The 11,200-nt window shown below is 39.6% G+C and overlaps 2 protein-coding genes across 2 annotated transcripts; one reads left to right on the forward strand and one right to left on the reverse strand.

Moving 5' to 3' along the window:
- Positions 1–2,050: 2,050 nt before the first annotated feature.
- LOC117945736 (CCN family member 3-like) lies at positions 2,051–5,487 on the forward strand. Its single transcript, XM_034873424.1, has 5 exons — positions 2,051–2,309; positions 2,860–3,088; positions 3,258–3,512; positions 3,894–4,123; positions 4,504–5,487. The coding sequence occupies exons 1-5, from the start codon at positions 2,262–2,264 to the stop codon at positions 4,795–4,797; spliced, it is 1,056 nt and encodes a 351-aa protein (XP_034729315.1). The 5' UTR covers positions 2,051–2,261; the 3' UTR covers positions 4,798–5,487.
- Positions 5,488–7,546: 2,059 nt separating this feature from the next.
- LOC117945731 (E3 ubiquitin-protein ligase TRIM31-like) lies at positions 7,547–9,348 on the reverse strand. The gene is made up of 2 exons (XM_034873416.1): positions 9,254–9,348; positions 7,547–9,082 (listed from the first exon to the last, which is right to left on the reverse strand). Exon 2 carries the CDS (start codon positions 9,078–9,080, stop codon positions 7,827–7,829), a length of 1,254 nt encoding a protein of 417 aa, XP_034729307.1. The 5' UTR covers positions 9,081–9,082; positions 9,254–9,348; the 3' UTR covers positions 7,547–7,826.
- Between the last annotated feature and the right edge of the window lie 1,852 nt (positions 9,349–11,200).

The following is an 11,200-nucleotide window of genomic DNA, read 5'->3' on the forward strand; positions in this document are numbered from 1 at the left end:
CCCAATTTAATCATTAAAAGTTCCAGTATATTCTGTGAGAAATATAGAAGCGGATGAATGGAAAAACATGAAAAGAGCAATGTGAGTTGAAACTGATGCCAGGTCTTACTGAGAGAAAGAGCCTCAGATGCTAAATAGTTAAGTATGAGAAGACGGCTAAAGAGAGACAGAAGAAAAGCATTGTTTTGAGGGATTACAATCAAACGAGTCAAACATAAAGAATTTCCAAATACAAAACATTTGTGAGGTAAAGACTGAATTGACCAATCACGTGATCCTTCCTTAGTTTATTGTGGGTGCAGCAGCTAAAAAAGTCTTTAGGACAGCATCATATCTTGTTTTGTCCCACACGTCAGCAGCAAAATAGGATTTGAATTTGCTTTAAAAAAACCAAAACAGAAGCAGTAAAGGAGCAGAAATACACAGAGTCAGCAAACACAACCATCCTGTGTAATTTGACATTCTTTAACTTCTTCTGGCAAACTATTCAAACAACACTGAATTCCAATTTCGGCAGAGCTATCCACTGTTAAATGGAATTACAAGTCCTTCAGAAAAAAAGAACTTAACCTCAATTTTATTCTCTTTTTTTTACTAGCTGGGTGATGCCGTCAATAGACAAGACTGCAGCAAAGTCCAGACCGAGACGTCTTTGAGTGTTTGGAGGCTTCATTGATGAAGGAAGAAAGTTAGGAGGAACCAAATGTCATCCAAAACAGCTGGCTAGATGTGGTTGTTCTAGGTCACATATTTTAAATTTTTTACTTTGCCGAGAGCAAGACATTGCTATGGCAACAGACAACAAATACTGCAATAAATAATATGCTAGTAGAGGGTGTAACCAAATAGTGCATTTCAAGAATAAAAAGAATAGAAAAAGTTTAACACTGAACCGCAGCAACACATTAGTTTGTACCTACTTTCTAAAAGAACTTCTGCATAATCATGTGTTTTACACCTCAAACTGTACAAATTCAAAAGAGTGTTCTGGATTTCTAACACACAATACAGTAATATTTTCTCAAGAGCCCTGCACATCCTTGCTAAAGCCACACAGGTGTCTTTATATATTTTGGCTAATTTTCTAAAGACTGTGTGGGATTCTCCACCTGATCAGCTCATAGGAAGAGACATCAACAATGTTTACACCTTTCTCTTGAAAAATGCACCTAAAAATCAAAAATGTAAAAGTGAAAATAATAAATTAAATATCTATATACAGTAATTGCTTAACCATGTAGTAGAATGAGTGGAACTCACAATTAAGGCTGTTGGATGTATTTTTATGATTATTCTGACAGTATACCTTTATAAATGATAAATGATTACAGTATTGATCATCTTAATATCCCACTCACTTACTCACATACCCCCACCCCAACCCTCTACACGATTACCCCCCCCATCTGTTCATGGATCCAGTCAGCTTCACCCCTAAATCCCCCCATGTACCTCCGCTCTTGGGAAACCATAGCACGTCTCTAACCAGACGTGTCGAACACAGTGTCAGTCCCCCCGACCCCCCACCCACACTTATCCAAACTACTGATGAACCAAAGTTTCCACTGTGTAGCTATTTTAGGAAGCAGTAGCAACCCTATAGGGAATAAGAAGGTTTTCCACTGTGACCTCTTAGTTGGGGTTCGTCGAGAGAGGTCAAAGGGTTACCGCCCACTGTCAGTAGGACCAAAATAAAGGAACCCCCATGCCAGGATCTTTAATAACACGAACATCCTGGAGAGCAAAGGGAATCCCCACTAAGGATACTTCAATAAAAAAAGTGAAGTGCGTAAGCAATTTAGTAAATAACAAAATTAAAGTCACAATTTAAAAAAAGATTAAAGTATATAATTTACAATAATAGGCTATGCAATAAACATTTTTTGTAAAGTAAATATATATATATATATATATATATATATATATCTTTAGCAGGATGTTAAATGAACCTCTCTGTATGTTTGTGGTATCCTCTTTGACAGGATCTCACAATAAAATGTGACTCTTATCTTCCTCCAACACTGGGAAATCTCTCCGACATTCCTTCCTGTTTGTCGCCATGGTGCCAGCAGGACAGCTCCGCTATATAAGGTCCTCCGCTCCTGAGTCCTGAGCCAGAACGACAAAGAGATCCCAACCTTCTGCTACAACCCAGCCAGAGAGGAGGAACCATTCAACCCCAAACCAAAGGACTCAAATCAGCCCCAGTGACGACAACTAAACACTTTTTAGACTGCAGATAGTTTTGATTCAACAGGAAGATGACCAATCTGCCACAGAAAGCTCTTTTTGTCTTCTTTACAGCACAGGTAGGCACTTCTTTCATTTAGATAGTGTTGAATTTTGACGCCAGATACTCTGAAGAGGTTTAAGTTAAAGACAATGTTTTAATTTATAGACAAAAATCTTTACACTTTGGAAGTTCTTGGTGCATTTTTCAGACAATAATTTCATGATTAGAAGATATCAAGGCGGCTACTTCTGTCATTTTCAAAAATGAATTTTTCAAAGCCTTACATGGTATCTTAATTTGTTTGAAAAACATCTTTTAGCCTCTTTTTACCAACAGTACCAATGAGTTTCACCAAGTGAGCAAGTAACTGTTATGAAAGTTCACTGAAGTCATTGTTTGATGCGAATGCCACCTTTTTCACAAGATATGTCCATTTTAACTACCCTACAAAATGTGCTTTTGTACCCTTTAAAAAAATAGCATGATGATTTTTGTTTTACTTTTGCCAAATGTTTATTTTTCTATGTAATGCTAAATTCTGTTTGTCAAGAACTAGTCACTGGTTGGATTAGAGAGAAAATAACTTTCAACAACAGGTTAAACACCAATTTTCTTTTCTCTCCCAGGTGTTTACTCATGTCTGGTCACAAGTCTGTCCTCGGAGATGCCAGTGCCCTAAGGAGCCCCCCATGTGTCTCCCTGGGGTGCCTTTGATCCTGGATGACTGTGCCTGTTGCCTTGTGTGTGCCCGTCAGAAAGGGCAAGTCTGCTCTGATACAAACCCCTGTGACACACGGAAAGGGCTGCAGTGTGAATACACAGCTGACGTCCACAAGAGGACTGGTATCTGTGCCGGTGAGTGGGCCGTGACATTGTATGCAGGATGTACAGCATGGTAGATGCTCTGTTAGTACATAGGTGGATCCTGATGTCAGTTATACTTCTTTTGAATGAGAGATGTTTTAACTTAAAAAAGAAGAAACTCTTAAAGCCTCTTTGTTCCTGTTTTGTCTCTTTCCTCCAGCTCATGAAGGAGATGTGTGTATTTTGGACGGTTCTGTCTATCAGAATGGCCAGACCTTCTTCCCCAGCTGTAAGTACCAGTGTATATGCCGTGATGGGCAGATCGCCTGTGTGCCGCGCTGCACCGTGGACGTGATGCTGCCCGGGCCAGACTGCCCCATTCCACGCAGGGTCTTGGTGCCTGGAGAGTGCTGCGAGAAGTGGGTGTGTGAGCACCAGACCGAGGCCAGTGCACTGGGCGGCATTGTCATGGCGGGTGAGTAGTCTGGAAGTAGGGTGAGAGTGGATGAGATATATACTACGGATACAACACATACAATCACCCATTCGTCTTTAACGTTAGTGTCACTGCAGTGTGAGACACAAAGTTGAAAGGTTATGTACATTTCTCTGACTTGATCATGGAAGGAAGCAGTAACCAAGGAAGGAAAGAGGAAAATAAAGTGAGGGCTAAGAAAGAAAGAGGAAACACAGAGGAAAGAGACACTGTTGTCACATCAGTCTGAAATGTGAAAACATTTCACTGGCCGCTTTCAAGTTTTCAGCTAAACACCTTTGTCTACTTTTTTAACTTTTTGCACCAGATGATGTGTCAATTTCTTTGTCTAATCTACCATCCACCTTTCTGTTCCCTCAGCCTATCGTCAGGAGGAAACAGTGAGATTTGACAATTGGGACCCTAGCCTGAACTGCATTGAGCAGACAACAGAGTGGGGCGCCTGCTCTCAAACCTGCGGCATGGGGGTGTCCACCAGGGTCACTAATAAGAATCGCCGGTGTGAGATGATGAAGCAGAGCCGACTGTGTATGATCAGACCCTGTGATGATCACCAGGACCAGACACAGCTCACACAGCTTGCACCAAAGGTACTTTTCGGATGGCGTATTCCAAGGGCGTAGGTTTGGTTTCAACATTAGTGGGGAACACATTGTAATCGTGGGGTCTCGGGTCCTCCTCCATAAAATATTGAGGGTAAAACATGTAATTTGCTGCATTCTAGTGCATTTTATGTGTTAAAGTTGGCACACAGTAGAAACAATTCTTGTTTTCTGTACATGTTTTTAAAAAACAGTTAATTTTACCTATTTTGGGGAGTAGCTGTCTTTCAAATCTACCTCTTCTAAATATCTCCTTCCCACCCCCCCACCCCAAAAAAAATCTACGCCTCGTTCACGTTAAATGACATTCTTTTCTCAAGAGAGATAGTTCACATTCATTCATTTGCACATCTCTTTTCTCCTTGCAGAGAGGCAGTAAGTGTCAGAGGATGGTGAGGAGCGACACAGCTGTCCACCTCTCCTATAACAACTGCACCAGTGTCCAGGCCTACAAGCCTCGCTACTGTGGCTCCTGCACAGACGGACGCTGCTGTACCCCCCACAGAACCAAGACCGCCGTGGTGGAGTTTCAGTGTGCCAACGCTAAAACCACCAGGAAACCAGTCATGGCTATCCTGACCTGTGCCTGCCACAGCCATTGCCCCCGAGACAATGCTGTGTGGCAGCCATCAGAGCTGGGATACAGCGGTTATAGGTCATAAAGTCACTCTCGAGGGACAATACCATTCTCTTTACTTAAAAAACATAAAAACATGAGTTGAAATGACTCGAAATTTTAGATTAAAACAAGATTATCTGCAACATATCCACTGCGAAAATAAGATTGTCTGCTCACTATGATTCGGAATCATACTTGCATTCGTAAGATGAGAATCCTCTTTTGTGGTTAAGATCGTAGAGAACTAAACAGCTTGCTATCTCTCTCTCCTGGAGAGCAATTTAGTTTTGTAACATCCTGTGGACAAATAACTGATATCTTCACTATGTTTAATAGAATCAAAGCACTTAAACCCTGTGATAAATTAGGTCTCTCCGTCCAACCATTCACAACAGACGGTTGGACAGTTGTCTGTAGGTGCTCTGACATTGTTACGGTCAACATAAAACAGCCTCTATTCAAGAGGTCAAATAGTATGAAGGTGTACAGTTACAGGGTAGTGCAGTTATACAGAATATACAGCACAGTTTGGGTCGCCAATTAGAAAACAAGACGAAGAGCATTGAACAACAGTTGGGTTTTGTTCGGCCTTAATCTGGAAACAAGGGAAATGTAAGGGAGCAAGTAGGTCATCTTTCAGAATGAATTAAAACACCTACACTTTGATACCTTAATCTAGAGAAAACTATAATAAGAATACTGCAATCCCATTACTTTCACTTTGATAAAAAAAGAAGGATTATAAAGGATTATAGAGTGAGCTGTTTCCTTTAAGTGGCACTGCCATGGCCATGTTTCGACTATGGGACACATTTTTTAAATAACAGGACTGTGTGCTTTGACCTGGTCCAAATCAAGGGCTCAACCAATGAAAGAGAGGTCACTGTGGTGACCTAGTGTCATTTCTAACACCTGCCTGAAATCGAACCCGCTTTGTAAAATGTGTAATGTTTATGTTCTTGTCAATAAATGCAAATTTATGGTGGGGGGGGGGGGGGGGGGGGGGGGGGTTAGGTATGGAAGGGTTTTATTTTTTAAAGGTAGTGCACATAACAGCCATTTTTATAATGACAAAAGTTTTTTTGTAAATACTTGCTGTATAGCTTGTTTGACTGAGTGTGTATCAAATACACAGCAATTGGTAACAGTGTAAACATGAATTGTATATGTTGATATGTGATAGTGTTTTGCTTACTACTTGAATTATACTTCACACTGCTTGTTGTATCTGTCTAAATAAGGAAGAAAAACTCAACATAAATTTGTATTTTTTGTATCAAAGTTTGAATCTCTTTATTGTATTCAACACAAAACTCTTTTCTGGAATGCAATTAATTGTGCTGATAAAGGAGATGATGATATGTGTTTGAATGAGAGGTAGCTTTGGGCTCACTTGGTTGGATTAAGTAAATCAAGAAGGAATTTCCTCTAAGGTTTTAAACTGTGGATAATAGAGAAAAGCAAGGAAATATACTATATAAATGGATAGGCATTATATAAGGAAGTAGTGGTCAAACTTTGCCTAAAATATTTCTCCTACAACTGACTTCTTGTGTGGTTTGACGTGCGGCAGGTCAGCGCCCTGCATCACACCGTGATGTTAAAAATGGTATCTTGGATGTGTATAGTCAGGTCGAGTTTTACCTAAGGCAAACAATTTGGCTGCTCTACATTCATCACTACTGAGATGTAACACCTATTTTAAACGTAAAATAATATGAAAGATTACCAAATAGAGTTAACCACATGAGAGTTAAATACTGATTGCTCTTCTCACATAGCCTACATAGCTATGGTACCATATTCTCTTTCCCTAGAAATGAGTGCACATCTTTTTTTCAGTTGTTGTAAACCTCTTCATGTGGACTCCCCTTTAACAGGCCAGGATGTTGATGTTATCATATGGGACCCAGAAGTTACCAAACTCCCCAAGCCCCACCAACTGTGGGCGGTGACCCTTTGAACCTTCTCTCTGAACCTCAAATGTAAGGTCACAGTGGAAAACCCTGGTATATCCTGTGGGATTGCTACTGCTTCCTAAAATAGCTTCACATGTGGACAATTCATCAGTAGCTTGGATCAGTGGGGGACTGACACTGTGTTCTACACATCTGGTTGTAGCTATGTAGGGTTCTGTGTTCTCTTTATACACAGTGAGAGCATGCTAAACAATAAATACATGAACAAGTAATAATACAGGCCAAACAGAGTTATTTATTGTTAGTTTGTTTTCATTAGCCATTCTAGTGACATGGCTCCGGGGATGGCAAAGTCGGTCTGTCTGTCCGTCTTTCTGTATGTGTCTTTTGTACTGTAATATCTAAACAACTATTAGATGTAATCTTCGTATCATTTTGGATACAGTAGATATTGATGGTCCTCAGTTGATGAATCCTAATGTCTTTGGTGATCCTTTGATTTTCTAGTGCCACCATGATACACATATATGTATAAATATGCTGGTATGGAACACTGCTGTGAGACTGTAAGCTACCTGACTACACAATGCCATCCTAGTCATGTTTAAAGTTTACCATGTTCTTAATTTGCAGGTATGGGTAGGTATAGGTATATTAGTCAGAAAAAAGAAACAAGATTAATCTCTACAGTAATTGAATAAAATGTGAGCATTGCTGTTTGTATGAAGGGTAGGTAGATTGCTCTCTCTAGTGGTGTGAATGTGAAATCACACTCCATTCAACACTGGAGTACACATAGTGTTACTGAGGTACTGTACATACACTGTAGGTTTGGAGTGGTTGATTCATTATGGAAATAATGCTACCATTATGTTTCACAGCTATGTAAACTTTATGTAAATTGTTTGCGTATTTGAAATACTGATAATTCAATCAAATAACAAAACATAAACAAAACAAGCATACACAGTCCTATTTACAAGTTAATTGTGATTTACAGACTCACTGTTTGTGAACCTTAATCATTGTGTTACACATGTTAAGTGAGAGAAGAGAAGATGCTGGTTTTAACTCTCCCTGCCTCTGCAAGTGCATTCACCACAGTAGAAAGAGCATGTTTCTAGTTCTTTTCATGATTTAAAACTTGCTCTGATTAAGCCATATTAATACAACCAACTAATACAAAGACAAAGAAAATGCAAAGCAAAATGAATTCTGTATCTGGAAGTTGTGACCATTCTTTTATCTTTTGAACCCCCATTCGTAGTCTCTTAGGCCAGCTGATTTTCTTTGTAGGACTGGGGCAGTATAGTAGGTACATGCTCTCATTGAAATTGAAGCCAGTAACAGAGAAGACCAGGATCGCAGTGTCTGCATCAAAAAAGGACACCAATCCAGCGTCATAGTCTACAAACACTACCACTCTCTCAGGTTTCCTGATTAAGAAGAGGTGGACTGGGACCTCATGCAGAGCGTTGCAGTTGGTGTTAGTTCCTAACCTTATGACCCAGTTTTTATTACTGGGGTTAGGTATAAATGTTCTCATCCCATGCATGGACTCTCCTATATCGAAGCCGTTGTTCCCTTCAGCCTGAACTTCGCGGTAGAAACTTCCTTCAGAAAAGTCCCTGTTTCCTAGATAATAGCCATGGCTGTTGAACTGGTGTGGAATCCACCAAATGAGAGACGCTTGCTTTTGATTTGTGCCAACATTGTTTGCCAGCACTTCATATTTACCTTTTTGCTTGGTCTGCACTGACACTTTTGTCTTCTGAGCCCTCTTTCCACGCTTATGTTTCATTCCCTGCACTTCTGGCTTTTTCTTGCCCATCTGAACCCTCTTGTCAACATATGCTTCCTCTAAAGGGACTATATCATGAGAGCTATGTTCAGTACACAGGACACAAACACAAACACATTCATTCCTGCAGAAGAGATCCAACATCCTGTTGTGTTTCTTGCATATTTGGTCCTCCAGGTTATGCACAGGATTAGTCAGTTTGTGTCTCTTTAAAGCTGGAACTCTCAGATGAGGCTCTAGGTGCGTTTCACAGTAAGAGGCCAAGCAAACCAAACAGGTTTTAGAGGCTTTGAACTTGTTTCCAAGGCAGCAGTCACATGGCACCTGTCCTGGTTTGACTGGGGAATAATTGCTAGCTATCACATTGTGTTCCGTGAAATTCTCCACCACCTCCCTGAATACAGTGTTGACACGTAGTTTAAGCCCTTTGCTGAAGTTCTCGTTGCACAGTGGACACTTACACTGCTCTTTGCCCTCCCAGTGTCTGGTGAGACAGGCCTTGCAGAAGTTGTGTCCACATGGAATTGAAACAGGTTTGGTAAAAACATCCAGACAGATGGAGCACTGGAACTGATCTTCAGACAGGACACTGCAGGCCGTGGCCATATCTAGAGGGAAGGAGAGGTTTGAAAGCAAATAACCATCCCTTTTTTTACTCCTAAGTGCTACTGGTATGAGCCATTTTTTCAACAAAAGTTTCAAAGTTCAGTAAATGTAGCTAAGAATACTCTACAAAATCAGAATATTATTAAGTATTTAACAGGGAAGTTGAACTTCACCTTCCTGAATGCTCAGCTCCGCTGTTGTCTGTCTTTGTGTGCGAATGGACAACCTTATCTGTGTTTACCAGTTAAGTTTCATTTCTCTATAAATGACGCAATAGTGCTCCTCCTCCCCTGGCTCACATCCACACATCTGCTCTTCCTGCATGACATTAACTCTTTATGACATGAAATGGAATATGATTTTGAGCATCATTTCTGATTATGAAACCTATAAAGAATGCTTCATTACTACTTTTGGTCTTACTTCAGGTGTTACACTTCTTGGTGAAAGTGTAATAATAGATCCACTCAACCAAAGTAACACCAACTCAAACCACAACAAGCTTCTGTGCCCAACTCAAACACTAAAAGGAGATCTGTCTCTGAATCAAGTCACATTGTGTGAAATCATTTGCAAAGTCTCCGCTCTTAAATAGTTAATATGAAAGGAGTGAAACTTCTGTGCCGTGAAAATAAAATGAATCACTCCACAAATATTCTATTATGTAAAACTGCTGTTTAGCTTCTGGTTTCACTTTAAGATAGAGTAAATAGAAACATAAATGTGTCTGCAAATTTAACTCCAAAGTTCACTTGATAAATCAATAATGTAATTTGATTACTTCTGGCCATGCATTTGCCTAGTATTGATTATGAAGCTGACCTTGCTTTTTATTTATGTCACTTCTTACATGACTTCTATAACAATTAACCACTTATAGTTACATGTGTAAAGTGTGTGTTTGATTGCTTGTTCTTATAATCAGCAAAAGAAAAACTTTTGGATTATATTTGTTTTACTTTGATGGTAACAAATCACTTCAGTATTTTAGTAACAACGTGATTTAACACTATTGTTATAATATGTATAAGTGTGAGGCCTGGAAAAGATGTTAAACTGATAGAGTCTGCCAAACCCAGTCCAAAAGTCCTGGTATTTGGCTTTTTACTGTGAGAATCTACATGGTAAAGTATTGTTTATCATTCTTTTTCTCAGACGAATAAAATATTGTATGTCACATGTAAATATACTGATTTAAAATATGAAACACTGTGTCTTTCTTACTTTGCATAAATTGAGATTATGGCATTATTTAAAATGGCCCAGGCCTTATATGGACAAGTATGGCACTGACATGTTGTGGCAACAGCCAACTCCTATCATCTTTGCATAATTCATTTCCTGTTGTCAGTCTGCCGATCAGTAATGCAACCTTTTATTTCCTCATTGTTCCCTTTTTCCTGATGTAGTCCCCACCATGTTGCCTACCATTCAACTCCACCTGGACCTCACACCTATGTGCACACCTTCTCCCAATCCCCTTATCAGCTCCCCAGTTGCTCTGAGAAAAACATATGCCTAGTCTTTGCCTTTTGAGGTCACATTTTGATCTGGTTATCAGATTCAGAATCAGCTTTATTTGGTATGAGGACACATAAGAGGATTTTTTCTTTGGAACATCGTTGCTGACAATGTGCTTACACATGCAAAACAACCAAACAATACATACACAATAATATATACCCACTCTAAACGTAAATGTACATGGTATACATACATTGCAACATACATTGCAACACATCTGTCATATTCAACCTGGTTCAGTGTTATCCTCCAAAGTATTGTCTCAGTTGATATCAACTGCCTGTGCTTTACAAACTTCTTGTATGAATACAGATCTTGGCCTCTGGAGGTTGCGCAGTTGTTTTAAAAATATTTTCTTTATTGTGCCAACAAAGCTCAACGTAACAGTGCAAGTGAAGACTACAATCAAGTCATCATGAGGGCAAACCATGCTGAAATATTTAGCTTTGCAATTTATCCTTATGAGAATGGAAATGCACTAAATACGCTTATCAGACCTCAAAGATGCACACTTAATGCATTTTGGTGGAAAACATTGAATGTTCACAAACTTGTTTCAAAATAATACTCTACAGGGCACCTGTGAACCCTGAAAG

This window comes from Etheostoma cragini, chromosome 6 (genome assembly GCF_013103735.1).
Source record: "Etheostoma cragini isolate CJK2018 chromosome 6, CSU_Ecrag_1.0, whole genome shotgun sequence".
NCBI classification, from domain to species: Eukaryota; Metazoa; Chordata; class Actinopteri; order Perciformes; family Percidae; genus Etheostoma; species Etheostoma cragini.